At 38.9% G+C, this 15,695-nt stretch overlaps 1 protein-coding gene across 2 annotated transcripts in view; it reads left to right on the top strand.

Moving 5' to 3' along the window:
• Positions 1–15,695, top strand: part of SNX9 (sorting nexin 9) — a 61,412-nt gene that overhangs the window by 16,922 nt on the left and 28,795 nt on the right. For both annotated transcript variants that reach the window (XM_058021496.1, XM_058021495.1), the window contains exons 2-4: positions 1,377–1,463; positions 3,861–3,935; positions 5,097–5,219. In XM_058021496.1, the coding sequence (XP_057877479.1) occupies positions 1,377–1,463; positions 3,861–3,935; positions 5,097–5,219 (285 nt within the window). The remainder of the gene's footprint in view (positions 1–1,376; positions 1,464–3,860; positions 3,936–5,096; positions 5,220–15,695) is intronic.

Genomic DNA, 15,695 nt, shown 5'->3' with positions numbered 1-15,695 from the left:
AGCAGTCAGTGTTATTATTGAACACAGTTTTTACCTCTCCATCTCTGTTTTGCATGGCATAATCTGAAAGTGCTGAAAGCCTCCATTCTAAGGGAAAAGTTTTCATATAAGGGAGCATTCAGAGTGCTTAGGATGCATGGTTTTCTGCAATGTTGTGCTGCTCTAGTGTTGGAGAGCAGCTTCTCTTGGAGAAGACCAAGTGTTCGATTTGTTGTGCACGTGGTTTGGGGTTAGATTTGTCAGCTGAACAGCTGAAACATGTCTGTTTTTTTCTCAGCACTGTTTTTATTTACACTGAAGTAAAGTATCTTTTGACCGGCCAGAAGTATTTCCACATGATACTCATGAAATTAAAATGTGGGGGTGGGAAGTTCTATTTTCCTCTGGTTTTCTGTAAGAAGTTGTGTCTGGGTGAGGATTTTATAATCCTTAGTTTTGAGGATTATAAAACCTGCAGTTTTGAGACAGGCAAGACCTGATGGTAAATGTCTGTCTTTCAGTGGGTTTTTTTCCTATCACATAGCTTTCTTTCAATAGAAATTGTTTTATTGTCTCCTTTGACAATAAAATAATATTTTGAATGTACTTTGAAAATACTTCTTTTTGGTTAGTTTGTTTTTTTTCTTCTCCTCGCCCTCCAAGTACAAGAAGGAACTCATTGCTGTACACTGAATGATGTTATTAGTAAAACCAAATGTTTCAAACATTTCTTTATGTACTGTAAGAGCAGAGTCAGTGCACAGCAAAGCCTTTGTGTATCTAAACACTTAAAAATTAGATTTGTTTTGTTTTTCTCTCCCTCCTCATGCCAGGTATAACAAGTCTAGTCTCACTGCTTGTTTCTGCATTTGCATAATTCTTCCCATATAGAGTCTCAAAACATAATTTTACATATTACATTTTATGCACAGCAGTGGTTACTTACATCTGCAGTTACTTACTTTTCTTTTTCTGAATTGCTTGCTCTGTGAACTACTTCCCTTTACCCAAATTGAAGTTGAAATATGTCTTGTAGAAAACAAACAAAAAAAAAGAAGAATTGTTTGCTAAAGTTAGGAACTTTTCCTTTTTCCCCTGGAAAACATTGTACATGTAGTTCTGGGCATGAGCAAAGACAACCAGTCTTAATCCTTGTGGTAGATTATCTCCAACAAGCTCCACATGAGATTTTTATCTTTTGAAGTTGTTGTTACTGTTGAGTGTGCAGCTCAAATCTAGGAAATGTCAGCTTCCTATGTGCTGAGTTGCTCTTTGTACATTCAGCCTTCCCCCAGTGACTATTTCTGTAAGTTCAGGATAATTTGTGCTGATGCTTTCTTAATGAAACCTTCCACAGAAGCTGGAAGCCTCACTGTTGTGTTCTTTCCCACACACAGGCTCGTGTTATGTATGATTTTGCTGCTGAGCCTGGAAACAATGAGCTGACGGTCAGTGAAGGGGAGATCATCACAATCACCAACCCGGTAAGAAAACTGAGATGGAATTTGCTTCAGTGCACTTTCCTGACCTACTTCCATCAGCAGATGGAAGGAAAATGGTGCTGGTGATATCTGAAAGGCCTGGTTACCCTTCCCTGAAGAATTAGGAAAAAAAAAACCAGAATACAAAGAATTTTCTAATAGTCTTGTGGAAACAAATGCAATGTTTTGGAGGATGGGGCCTTCTCAAACTGTGCCCACATACATAAGAATGTACTCAGCTTTGTTTTCCTCTAAACAGAGCTGAGAGACAAGTAAAAGGAAGGAACTAATGGTGGTGATAACTTGTACATCTGAATGCCTTGTCTATTTTTGTGTGCCTAATATTGCACATTTTGTGTGTATGTAATCTTTCATGTGCTTGCCACTTGCATTTAAATGGGACATCCAGTTCACTTCTTGGTTTTGAGTTTCTTAATCAATGACTTCAGCATTCCAAGTTTGGTAAACAACTCACAACAAAAATTTTTTACTGAAATTTTGTGTCCTTTAAAGAAATATGAACAAGGCGTAGGAAAGAAGTGGTGACAATACTATCACAACGCTATCAGGGCATTGTTAAATGAATAGGCTTTTTAGCACTGACATTTGATTTATGTCCACATTTTGAATTTCACTGTACTTTAATTGTCATATATAATTACCCTTGGTAACAAAGTATTAGTTGATTCTGCTTTGAATTTTGTGTAATGATATGGCTTAGTGAATAGGCTTGCCTTTTGAAACAAATACAAACAAAAACTACCTGATCATGAAGCCAGGTCTTATTTATCCATTTGTGTAAAACACACACATTCTGCAGAATAAACTCAATTCTTTGAAGATTGTAGTCATGTGTAATCCTGATAATTTTTAGTTCTACTGATCTTAGATACTTGAAGCAGATATTTAACAGAGCCAGCACCCTCTTGGATAGTGTGCCGTGCTATGGCAGGGGTAACATTTTGAATGACTTCAGGACCTTAATGCTATTTCACAAAAGTAAGATTAAATATAAGTAGATCACCACTTTTAAGCTAGTTCTCACTGACCAAGGCATCTGTGGCTTAAGGCAGTACACACAAAAACAAGTAAAACTTTGTTTTATGTGTTCATGATACATTGCCCCAAAGGCTCTTGGTCTTTTTTTATATGATAAGTTTAGATGGCAATAGCTGAAGTCATGCAAGTCCAATGATGATTGCTTTCAAGTGTAGCAGTGCAAATATGACTTCTGGCTCAAGATGTCATTGCTCTTGCAGTTTAATCAAGCTAGTTGAATTTATAATCTGAGATGTCTAATTATTTTTGTGTTCTTGAATAGTAAGCTTTTAGGTATGTAAGAGAAAATAAATTCAAGTTGTTATTTCACTAACTGCTTGATCTTTACTGCATAAAATCTTGAATACATAAGCAGACTTCTCCTTATTGGAGTGCCTGTAAAGTGCAGGACTATATAAAATTTTGAAGTGAAAGAACAAAATTGTGAATAAAGAAATACATCAGTTAAAAAGCAAATTAAGAAAATGTAAAATTTAGTAATCACTGTCTAGAATATACATCTCCAATTTTCATTTGTGAACTAGCTTGACATGTAGCTGTGTGTTCCCTAAACAGGTTGATTTAAAGCAGAGCTGGCTTATTCCAGATAATGTTGTCCTGGAATTAACTTCACTTAACTGCAAATGTCTACAGAGCTTTCGTAGTGTATGTAGAATATGTGTCTAAAAAACCCCAAGCATTATCAGGATGTCCCACTGAGATCAGAGCTGAAGCGTTGTTAGTTCCTTCTAAACTAATAGCATAAGACTGCTTCTGAAAAGAAATGTGAAGTGGAAAGAATCAGTCCAGATCTTACGTGGCATGTGGCTTTTTTAATTTTTGAGAATAGCCTTAACATGAGTGATAGCTCTCACTCATCACATGTCTCTGCACCTTCAATAAATGAGGCAGAGGTTTTACAGACATCGCCAACAGTTTTGTTCTTTGCGTCTTATTTCTTTATAGTCTGTTGATTAAAATTAATTCATTGAAATGGACATACTAATAGCTGTGTTTATATGCAGTCTGTGGCCAGACAATTGATTGTGGTTTCATAAATGATCAAAAGTGCTGAAAATTCAATTATTTTTCCCCTTCATGCTTGTTAAAATCTGAAGTCCAGAATAGTTGTGTAAAATCAGCATGATCTGCATTATGTTTAAATGAGTATCTGCTGCTTCAGCAGCTTTGAGTGAGTTTGTTCAGTTTCACAGTCATAACTGTGTTTTGAACATTGACAGCAAGACAGTGCTTCCTGCTGAGCATTTGACATTTGACAGCAGGACAGTGCTTCCTGCTGAGCTATTTGAAGCGTGTTATGGGATCCATCTAGCAAAATCATGTCTATATTAATTCTTTTAGGATGTTGGTGGAGGCTGGTTAGAAGGAAAAAACAGCCAAGGCGAGAGAGGACTTGTTCCAACAGATTATGTTGAGGTAAGTGACTACACTGCTCAGCACTAAGAAAGCAGAACTGCTGAAAAGGCCATCCTCTGGTTTGCTGACCAAACTGAAATGCTCAAACAGAAAGCTTGGAATATATAGTCTCATTGTAGCAATTGTAGCTGGCTTTGGACACCAGTGCAAACGTGCCATCCAAAGCTCCTGAGCTTCTCAGTGGTTTACCAAGAAATGCAAGAGGAAGCTGTCTATAGTAAATACAGCTGATCTGCAGAACATGAGTTGTTTTGAATCTGCTTTGGTTTTGGGGGTCTCATAATCCAATAATTGGGGCTTTTTTCTGTCTGAAGATAGCAATATGAAAGTTAAATGAGTAATGCATATATACACTGGTGTTGCTGTGGCAGACTTGACACATGCTTATAAATCTGGAATGGAGCCACATTTCTGGGACTCAGGATGTGGGTTACCAAATCCAGGGGCTACTCAGCTTTTCTTCTTACTGAGACCCTCTGTTGTCTCTTCAGTGTGTGTTGTCCTGATTGTTGTTTAAAGACCAGTGGTATTGTTTTGGGGGTGGAATGGGATCACAGTGCAAAGACTGCAGTCACATTCACTCTTGGATGGCCCAGTGTCTGCATGTGTGCAGGTTGCTGGTTAGGTGGGTAAATACCTTGGCTGTAATTCCTGCAGCCTCTTAAGGCATGTGTCTCTCTTCCTTCAGCAGTGCTGTGTTTATTAAATAAAAACAAAAGGGGGAGGAGGGGAAGGAAAGCAGGATCACTCTGGCTCACATGACCTTGTGTTTTTGCTTCAGTTGGTCAGCTCATGGTCTGGTAGCTTTTGGCTTTCTAAACGTACTGGCCCAAATCCATCCCCTGAGCACTGAGTTAACAGCCTCCAGGCACTTGCATTAACAACCTTTATTCCCTAAGCAATTTCTAGATAGGTGTTCTCTGCCACAACAGTCTTGTATGTTGTAGTTGTAAGGCAACCTAGTTCCATCTGGTGTGGAAGTAAATCCTCCAGAGTATCATGTCAGCTTCTTGTAAAAAATGCAATCGAATTTGAACTTAAAAAGGTTATGTGCAAACATCTTAAAGTCTAGTGATATGAGTGTTAGGATGATTATACATGATAAAGCATAATTTGGTTAATTGAAGCATGAAAAATCTTTCTCAACCTTTTCCATTTCAGATTATAACAGAAGGTGCAAAGGATGGCATTAGCTGTGGTAACTCATTAGCTGATCAGGCCTTTTTTGATTCCCTTTCTTCAAGTACAGCTCAGACCAACTCTGCTGCCAAAAGCAGTAATCAGGTATGTCTTGTGGTTTTTTGGGCACTGTGGGCATGGAAACTTCTATTGATGTAATTGCTTGCTGTACTTTATTTGTGAACCTTCATGAAAGTACTAATTAAAATAATTGTGTTTTCATTAGGGAACGTTTTTGTTGAATATTAATGATGTGTGTGACTGGTCAGATACTGTCACTGCTGGAAAATTTAGTAGTCTTAACACTTTCAGAAATGGAGCATTTTTATTCTTTCCAGTCTGCAATGATATAAATCTGTGACTACTTCAGTCTCTGTAAGTGTAAGTGCACTCTTAGCAAATGTATTTTATTTTCAAGCTACTTCTTTTAGTATGCTAACCTTATTAAGGAACCAGAGCTTTGTTTTTTTGATGTCTTATACAATTAGGGGATCTATACATCAGCAGCCAGAGTGAATGGATATATTTCTTTCTCAGAATTTCAGTAAGAGTAGTGTCTTGGACTAAAAAAGATGAAGTAAATTCATGCATTATCAGTTGGAGAAGAGGCTGACTTTCGGTTTGCTGCAAGAATATTTTTGTTCCTCTATTCACAGATTTTTGCCTGGTGCACCAGTTCATTAAGCAGCAAATATTTAGTTCCAGGTTAAATATCTGAGGACACATTATCTTAAACAGAAGTGGATTTTATGGTCTGCATACTGGTGCATGTCCCACATGTAGGAAGTTAAACATTTTGAAGTCCATAGGTCAACAGAAGAACAAAATCTGCATTTTTTTTCCTACAGCAGCATGCAAAGGTTTTCTGTGTTGGGAAGTAAATGCATTACTTTTGGTAACAGCTGGGGGGACACACCTGGTTTGTAGGTCAGTTAAATATCAGTTATTAGTTTTCTTAATTGCACCACAGGACTTTGACATGAAGTGGGATCCTTTGAAAACTCTACATTTGTATGACAGTGAATGTTGTTCATTGACTATAGAGTGTTTGATTTGGTCTTCCTTGTAGTCAGCTGGACAATGCCAGGATTGTTATTTTGCGATTGCATGTTCTCACTAGAGGACTCCAAACCTCACTGTGACTGTCTCAATGTACATTTTTTTTAATTGATAGCCAGTTAATATGTAAGGCTAAACACAGAATTCATTAAATGCTTCATGAGTTTTTCATGTCAGACTGAGCCAAAGGTTTTGATTATAGGTTAGTTTTGCCTCAGTAAAAACTGCAGTGGTTTGAGGCAAAATGGGGAACCTCTCTTCTGCCTTGCTGTCTGTTACTCTTGCCCCATTTTTTTCCTACTTTAGTGTTTCTAGCAAAACTTTGCATCTGAGAAGGCTTGAGATATTTGCAGCAGCTACTTGCTGCCAAATCAGAGAGTACTGTTTCTCAGAGGAGAAACATAACTTAATTTGATCTAGGAAGAATTACTTACTAATCTAATACACGGAATATTTGGAATGGGTATAGAGGTATCTGTCGGAGCTTGTTTTGTGCTTAACACATCGTGCTTGTGCTTGGAGAAGAGAAAAGGTCTTGTCTGTGCAGTGGGAAAGGTTAAAATAAAGTTATAAAATAAAGATTAAAATCTCTTATATTCTAAATAATAGAGAATTACTTTGGCAATCTAGTTTTGGAAGTTGCATTTCTAGAGCAGTGAAAAGCTTGAAAATGGGGTCATTTTACACTGTAGTTTACAGAAGATCAACAGTGTACTGTCCCTGTAATATATACAGATTGCGGGGTTTTTCATAGATTTTGGAAAAGGGTAACTTCATGAAAACAGCTTGTCACATTTGCATCAGTGCCCTACTCTTAGAAGTGTCCTGTTCCTCTCAGTTATCCTTCAGATGCTGTGTGAGATAGCTGGAGGGACCACTGTACTGTAGTGCATTATGGTAAATCTATATTAGTGACATGGAGAGGGGGAGAGAGGAGGGCAGTGTGCACCTGGATGGAGTCAAGGCCATGCAAGATGCAGGGGAGGCCCTCATCAGGCTGGTGTCTTTAGGTCTTCAGTTTTCATTATTTTTTTTCCATAGGAGGAACCATTCTGTTGTGTGGTCAGGGTTTTATGTCAAAAGTTATTTTCATTTTCTCAAGTCTTTTTTTTTCTTTAACTGAGTTCAGTGACTGCTATTTCTAGAAAATTGTAGATTTTGATTTGAGTACTGGTTTCCGCAGCTTCTGACATATATCTGGTAGTTTTTTCTAGTGGCTTATTGCTAATGGGATTTTAATTTGTATACTAAGCAGTGTGGAAGCAGTTCTGGCTTCCACTTTTGACTGTTAGGCCTTTCTCCCAGATCAGAGAGCTCTCTAGTGCAGGCATTTTCTCTTTGCAAGAATTCTGTGGCTAATTGTCATCTTAATTAAGAAATTCTGTCCGTTCATTCTATCTGTGTGGTGCAAGACCCTATTTTCTTGCTCTCAGGAAGCAAGCTTTCTTCTGCAGTGACTTTGATCTTGTGTCTGTGAAGTGTGCGCATTGCTCCTGTGTGCATCGATCGCGCAGTGTCAGACAGATCTGACATTGCTGCACCGGTGTAGAAACACCTGATAGAGAGAAGGATTGCATTGGTTCCGGTAATGCTGCACCAGGAGGTCAGGCTGAGTCACTCATCCCCTGCAAACTGACATGTCTCTTTCAATAAGAGCCACTTTCAATAAGAATGCAATCTCCTACTTTGTGGATATGGCCCTTCTTCCTAGATGTATTACTCTGAATTTAGTTGCAATAAAATTTATGTTTTTCAACATGAGTTCGCTGAGGCACTTAGACTTGAGTTCAGATGCACAGCCTGTTCAAACCTTTAATGACCAACTAGGTCAATATACAAAGTTTTTAATCTTAAACAAAACTCACATCAGGCTCTGGAGGGTTAAGAAAAATGATAAATTGTGTGTCAGTGTAAGGGGAATGGATGCTGGGGTAGCACTGTAGTGGAAACTAAAATATTTGTAGATAGATTAGTCTGGTAGACTGAGTAAGATATAGCAATATTCCTAAATGCTGATATTTGATGGTATCTATTACATTTTGTAGTAACATGTTGAGGTTGCAAGTTTATTACAAGAAATCTTTATAAAAGCAATTCTAAATAAACAGGATGATTTAGGATTTTTTTCTTACTACTGTTGTATTGAAGAAATTGCTTTGTATAAACATTGTCACTCTCACATACACATGGTTGCACAACGCCCCCACTCCCCAATTCAGTAAGTCAGAAGATGTTTTAATTCTTAGAATTCCTTCCATCCTTCTAACAGTAAGTACAAAAAACCCAAACCAGGTTGTTGTATAGTCTTTCAGTGCCAAGCTTTATTAAAAATAATAGATCTGGCTGAGTTGAAATGTGAGTGTGGTGCTTTTTCCTTTTCTGTTTTTAGGAGCCCAGTTAAACCACAGTGTTGTGATTTAACCTTGGTAGGCAGCTCAAGCCACTCAGAGCTTATTACCCCCTCAGAGGAGTGGGGGAGAGAACAAGAAGGGTAAAAATGGGTAAACTCTTGGGTGGAGATAGAGACAGCATAGTAGGTAAAGCAAAAGCTTCACATGCAGGCAAAGCAAAGTAAGTCATTTTCTGCTTCCTATGGGCACTCAGGTGTTCAGCCATCTCCAGGAAAGCAGAGCCCCATCATGCATAACCATTGCTCAGGAAGATAAAAAGCAACTCTTCTCCTTCTTCCCCCATCCCTTTTTGCTTTCCAGTCAACAAGAGACTTTTGGTTTCCTACTCTGGAAACCATAATTTTTTGGTGTTAAGGAAACATCATTGACTCCAACACAGTTCTGCTCCCTGTCTCTTTTCTATCCCTGTCTGCTCTCTGTCTATTTTCTTAAGAAAGTTTTTGTTGTTGTTCAGCAAATAATCTCCTGAGAAGTAATTAAAGAACAATTATTAAAAGCAGTTTCTTTTCCTTTCTTTTCTTCAGTGAGAAAGACTCAGTAACCACAGCAACACTTTGATATTGTACCCTGCCTGGGGTTGCCACAGATGTAAAGTGACAGTAGAAAAGGGACACAGGGATGATTCCTAAGGAGAAAAATTCCACCTGACCCTTGGCAGTTCACTCTATCCAGCTCATTCCTGGCATCAGCAGTGTCCCAGCAATGGCTGCCTTGATAAAGTGTGCAGCTGCTCTTTTAAAGAGCTATCTGAGAAGATGCTGGGGACATGAAAGCAAAGGGGAAGCAGTGAAGCTAATTAAACACAAAATGAGGGAAAAATTTGACTCAGGGTAACTATTCACACACTTAGAAGAAGATAAGCAGATAGGAGAATTTAATGTTGCATCTGCCTGTAACATTTGTGCTTTAATGTCTGAAAAGCTTTAAAAAATTATTCATGAAAATACAATTTAAGGAAGCCTTAGTTGCCAAGGATGGAGGCTTGGCTTGGCTTTTCTAAGTCTCATGCTGTTTTGACTTGGTAGCTCTTGGATATAGAGTGCAGAGGGAATGAGTAATCTTTCTTCTCTGTCAATCCACTGTTCCTCTGAGTGGCAATGCAAGGTGCTAATTTCAGTCTGTCATTTGGAACAACCGGTGAGTAAGTATATCAGCACTTTTGCTATTTCTATTGGTTAGAGTTGCATATATATATATCTTAAAGTAAGTTACCTGTAGACTCTGTTGGTGTTGGAATAATGGCACTGAAATGAATATAAATTTTGTCAGGGTAAGCCAAGTGAACCTCTCAAATAGTGAACAAAAAGATCATCATTTTTGATGTAAAATGCATCATGTGTTTTTCTCTTATAGTATTTCTTTGATGCTGAGTTTATTCCAGAGGCTGTAGCAGTAGAGGATATTCTCTTTCACACCTCTAGATAGTGCTTCTTATTGCAGTTGATGAAGAGGTTATTATCTTGGTAACTTTGGAGCCTTCATAATTTAAGTATGTATGGAAATACAATCAGTAATGTAAAATTCATTCTGAGTTGTCTCCTCCAGCTGGGTTGGTTTGGGGTTTTTTCTGGTAATCAAGGTTAGTGCTTCTCTAGTTAAGGATGTATTTGCATTTATTTGGTTTGTGTTTCAGGTTCAGAGACTGCTGTTTTAACAGCAATGATTTCTCTTCCCCTATTCTGAACCACAGCTTGTGGTATTTTTTCATTTATCTTACCTAAAATGCTTTAAAAGTTGTGAACAAGTAGCAGCTCTCTTTTAATGATAGTGTTTATCTGAATTATTTAGATTTTGTTACAACTATATTGGTGCAAGCTACTTCTTTTTGTTGGGAAGTTAAAACACTCTCTGTACAGTAATTTCAGCAATTTCATGAGTGGTCCATAAGTAGACTGTATGTACAACTTGTCACAATGTAGTCCAGCTGTTTACAGCCTGTGTAACCTGCAGCCTTGAACAGAGGACAGAAATGCTATAAACTTTAGTATTCTGTGTATTTTAGTTTGTATGGTTTCTCCTCCCTTCATTCTAGAGCTCAGTATAGCTCTTTTTGCTTGCTTTCTTTTTTTTCCCTTCTCTGCTGAATAGAAAGCTAGTATTAGAGATGTATAAATGAAAATAAATTGGGCTACTGCTTCTCTGTTTCAGGGTGGAAGTGGATCACAGCTTCATTGACGTAGGGGCTGTAGATGTGGCTTCCCTATATTTAAGATACAAAAATAGTTCTTGTACCAAACTGTATGTTGCATTTGTAGAAGAATTTGTTCCCTTTTCTTGACACTGATTCTCTAATCACTGCCAAGTCTAGTTCTCGATGAAGATGACTGCACAGTTCTTCTTAGTTTGGGATAAAATAAGTATCCTGAGAGTTAGCATTTTTGTGAATTACAGTTTTTCCATTGATTCGTGTTAACCCTAGAGAATCCATATGTTTGTATCTTCAGCAGAGCAGCAAGGCCTCATGGATAGGTCAGGAAGCATTTAACAGAAACCTCTGATGTTTGTATTGCTTTATCCAATGGTGAGAGTGAAATCAGTTGGGATAGTTTCTCTCACAGAAACAAAGTGAGATAAATGGATTCGTATGTATGCAAAATCGTTTCCCTTCCGAAAGCTGTGGGACTTGCGTATAGACAGGATGAATAAGTAGCTAGTGAAAACACTTAGTTTGATGTCCAGGAGCTGAGGCAACTCAAGTTACCTGGTATGTAGACATAAGTTGTTGAACATGTGTAAGGAGAGCACCAAGGAAGTTATTCCCAAAATTTTACTTCATATCTTTACTTCATATGAAGTGCTGGAAAGGCAAATTATCATTGTTAAATTTGCATACCATAACTCCCACTCCCCCTCTCTAAATTGCTGTGAGCAGCAATAAATGCTAAGATTAAAGAAAATAAATATAGTGCTTCTATTAAAAGTGCAGTAATCTACTTATGTGGAAATTCTGACATGCATGTTATTAAATTCCTGTAGCAGAGAACATTTCTGTTCTCTGATGAATGTGTGTGTGTAGTGAAGGAGAAGTATCATCACAGGAAATGTAACTCACTGGTACTTGACTAGGTCCAGTTTGTCTTGTTAAACCAGTATGCTAAATTATCATATAAAGTATGCAGGTAGGTTCACCAAGGGAGCTACAATTACAGTTGTAACTTCTAGTTCCTGTTACAGATAATGACACTATAAAATCCTCTATTGCTGCATGTGATTTGAGAGCAACTCTTTCCCCTCCACCACCTGCATTCAGACTGGTAACAGGAATTTGTGACCAACTTTCATTTAAGCAAAGTACAAGGCAATGGCTTCTCTACAGTACTGAAAACAGTGGCTTGCTTGTTTTGAAATGAATCACATTTACATATTAAAAAATAACCATCAACATATGACAGTGATTTTATCAATTCCAATTATAGAGTTGTGTTGAGGTTTTTTGTGGACGATCCAGTGGAATGCAAAGGTTTAGGCAGGAAGTTGTTAAACTGGTGTAATACTGTGATCACTCATCGCCTTCATCTGCATCCATACCCTCGGGCAAAATATTACTACTGAAAGAGTTTTCCACAATTTGCAGTGTTGGTATGCTTTTTTTCCTTGTCTGATTCATAGAATTGCAGAATGGGTCAGGCTGGAAGGGACCGCAGTGGGTCTGGTTTGACCTCCCAACTCAAGCAGGGTCATCCTAGAGCATATGGTGCAGAACTGTGTCCAGATGGTTGTTGGCTATCTCCAGTGAGGAGAACTCCACAACCTCTCTGGGCAACCTGTTCCCAGTGCACAGTCACTCACACAGTAAAGAAATTCTTCCTTCTGCTCAGATGGAACTTCCTGTGCATCAGTTTCTGCTCACTGCCCCTTGTCCTATTGCTGGGCACCACTGAACTGAGCCTGGACCCATCCTCTGGGCACCCTCCCTTCAGATACTCAGACATTGGTGAGGTCCCCTCAGTCCTCTCTTCTCAAGGCTGAACAGGCCCAGCTCCCTCAGCCTTTCCTCTTAAGAGAGATGCTCCAGTCCCTTAATCAGCTTTGTAGCCCTCCTTTGGATCTGCTCCAAGGGCTCCATGTCTCTCTTTTGCTGAGGAGCCCAGAACTGGGCACAGCTCTCCAGATGAGGCCTCACCAGGGCTGAGCAGAGGGGCAGGATCACCTCCCTCAACCTGCTGGCAATGCTCTTTCTAATGCACCCCGGGATGTCATTGGCCTTCTTGGCCACCAGGACACACTGCTGGCTCATGGACAGCTTGTTTTCCACCAGGACCTCCGGGACCTTCTCTGCAGAGCTGCTTCCCAGCAGGTCAGTCCCCAGCCTGTACTGGTGCCTGGGATTGTAAGCATTTCTGCTAACCTGCAAACTTACAGTGCCATGTGGCAAACGTGTTGCACATTTTTGCACCACAGCAGGGGGCTTACTGCAATATGTGTTTCCTTCCTGAGTTGGTTTTTTTTGTTTGTTTTGGGGGTTTGTTTGTTTTCTGCTTTTGGTGGTGTTTTTTGTTTTTGGTTTGGGGTTTTTTTCTCACTGAGCACTTCTTTTAAAGTAGAATCATGGGCATTTGTAATTGAAAGTGATAAACTGAAAAGGCAGTAACACTTAAATTCCTAAAAAAAAAAAAAAAAGAAAGAAAAAAAAAAGACAACTAGGGACACCCCCTTCTCTGTTTCCAAACAGAAATAGAGTGCTTTTCCCAAAAAGGAGGGATAAAACCTTGTTTAATCTTTGTAGCCAGATCCTGGGATGTCTAGATGACACAAGTCAACATCAAAGAGGAACAGGGAGTCTTTCTTCTCTTTCTGGCATTGCTGTGATTGCTACTTAGAAAACTGTCTGAAATTTCTCATCTGCGTTTCAATAAAAAACCGTTAAGAATTGAAATCAGCTTAAGAGAAGACAAGGATATAAAGAAGTGACTTGATTGTCATTTACATATGCAGGTGTGAGTAACAAAAACAGAAACCTGAGAGAGCTCTATTGAATAAATTATATAGAATTTTTAGTGTCTGAAATTTGAAATTAAGCAAACTTTAATTAAAAAAAAATTCCCTGAAGCAGTCAAGGTGACAATAGATGTGTTTTCCCTCCCCTCATCCTATCACTCAGTATTCTTTACTCAAGTCTAAATTATGTATCTTTCTAAAACAACATTCCATACTTCAAAGATGGATTTTCTGTGCTGAATCAGGAGATGATAGACGGAAATCCTGTGCCTGCACTGTGCACAGGCAATGCAGCCCCTAGTCCAGTTTGGTTGTGAATAAGCTTATAGGTAAGGAAATGGGATTTGAAACAGGAAAAGAACAAAAAACAAACAGCTCTGCTCATGCTACTATCTCAGTTTGTCCACTGGTGGTTTAAATTTATTTCCTGCTGAAAACAGGGAGTATCCAGTAGTTGTGTCTGGGCTTTGGGTTGTTTGAGGCTGCAAAGCCCAGCTCTGGTGCAGAGTTTTGAAGGGGGCAGTGGGATTGGTAGTGGAAGTGTTGGATGATTGTTTCCTCAGGAAGGAAGTGAGAAGACAGGAGTGGCTGAAAGACAGATGGGTTCCTAGAACAGCATTACTACAGCTTCCTTGGCAGCTGCTTCCGGAGGTCATGTTGCTGTCAAGTATTTATCTGAGGGAACATTCTGGTATCTAAATCCATAAAGTTGGTTATTCTTTAAAATCTAGCCCATCTCCACTTTTGCTTTTCCTAGAGGATTTCTTTAATGATGTTTGTGTTGTACTATAGAAAAGAGGGCCTTCCTTCAGAAATGGAAGAAGTGCCCTGGACCACAATGCTAACGTAATTATCTACCCAGAAGAAAGCTTAGCCATAAAGTATTGTAGGTATGGCAGCTGCTTCAGTTATCTGCTAATGTGCACACTTGTTCTATCTTAAACAGCACAGTGAATGTAGTTCTGTGATTGCTGCAGATTAGGCTTTTAGCCCTTCATCTTTCTTCGTGGAGAAAAGCACTTGATTTTTAAGGTGTCTGTCTATATACTCAGTTGTTTGGGGTTTTTTTTAATGTGTCTATCAGAGACTGTTATCCAAAGAAGTTTAGTGTAATGTCTGAGTATGCTTAAGGCTTTGTTTCCATGCAGGTAACTAAGGCAGCTATAAAACTGGAGAGGTATGTTCATTCCTGTGAGCTATTGAACTGAGTCACCTTGACTTTTCTTGTGTTTTCTGCCATTGCTCTGTGCTGTCTGTCTCTTTTAAACCCCTCTTCAAGAGCATAACACTTCTCATTGCAGCTTTGGCTGTCCTGAACTTCCCTTGATCTGATCAGGCTTACTTTTGCTACTCACTGCTTCAGCATGGCTTCTGTCTCTGAGTAGATTTCAAGGTGTATTTCTTACAGTTGGAGGTCATTATTTTTGATGGCACACTTCACCTAGGTCTTTCTGGGTACCTAAATTAGTTTTACCATCTGAACGTTGAGTTTGTTTTGGCTTTTGTCCTTCAGCAGTAGAATGGACCTATTTGTCCATCAGGGGCATGCATTAATAGGAGGAAGGAGTCTGCCAGAAACAAATTAGTTGGCCAGGAGAGCAAATAAAGATACCTCAGTGCCTCATCTTAGCTTTACTGTCTTTACAATAGCTTTGAATTCTCTGGAAAAAAACCAAATATGTCACTTCTTCTATTTAATTCATTATTCTTTTGGTAAAGATACTGACATTCCACTTCCAAGCTGAGGATTTTTCTGTTGTGCTGGAATTTTTTCTCATTCAACTATTAGTAGATCTTTAAAAACATACTAGGCTTCTCTTCCCATCCTCCAGGCCCCACCAGTAGTGATCTGTTTCTGTAGTGAGCTTGAATCTGCCCTTAGTTGAATCCTCTTAGAACATTCAGCAATGGGTCCCTCTGTTGTCAGTTCCCAGCATAGCCCTTTTGTCTTGTTTTTACTCCTAGGACAGTAGGAGTGAGCAAGTACCCAATAGTCTCTGAATCAGCTGCCTTTTAGGAGTTTATCCTTAAATTTAATCTCATTGTACTTGTTTGAATCACCCGTGGGTTGAGCTCTGCTCTCCTGATCAGTCTTTGGAAAATGTGCTGTGGCTGATGTACCTTGGGGAGCAAGGAGTTGCAATGTTTAATTTGAAGGTTGATCAATTTCTTA

Source organism: Melospiza georgiana, chromosome 3, assembly GCF_028018845.1.
Source record: "Melospiza georgiana isolate bMelGeo1 chromosome 3, bMelGeo1.pri, whole genome shotgun sequence".
NCBI classification, from domain to species: domain Eukaryota; kingdom Metazoa; phylum Chordata; class Aves; order Passeriformes; family Passerellidae; genus Melospiza; species Melospiza georgiana.
The sequence above is the reverse complement of the archived record's forward strand: the minus strand, read 5'-3'. Positions and strand labels throughout refer to the sequence as shown.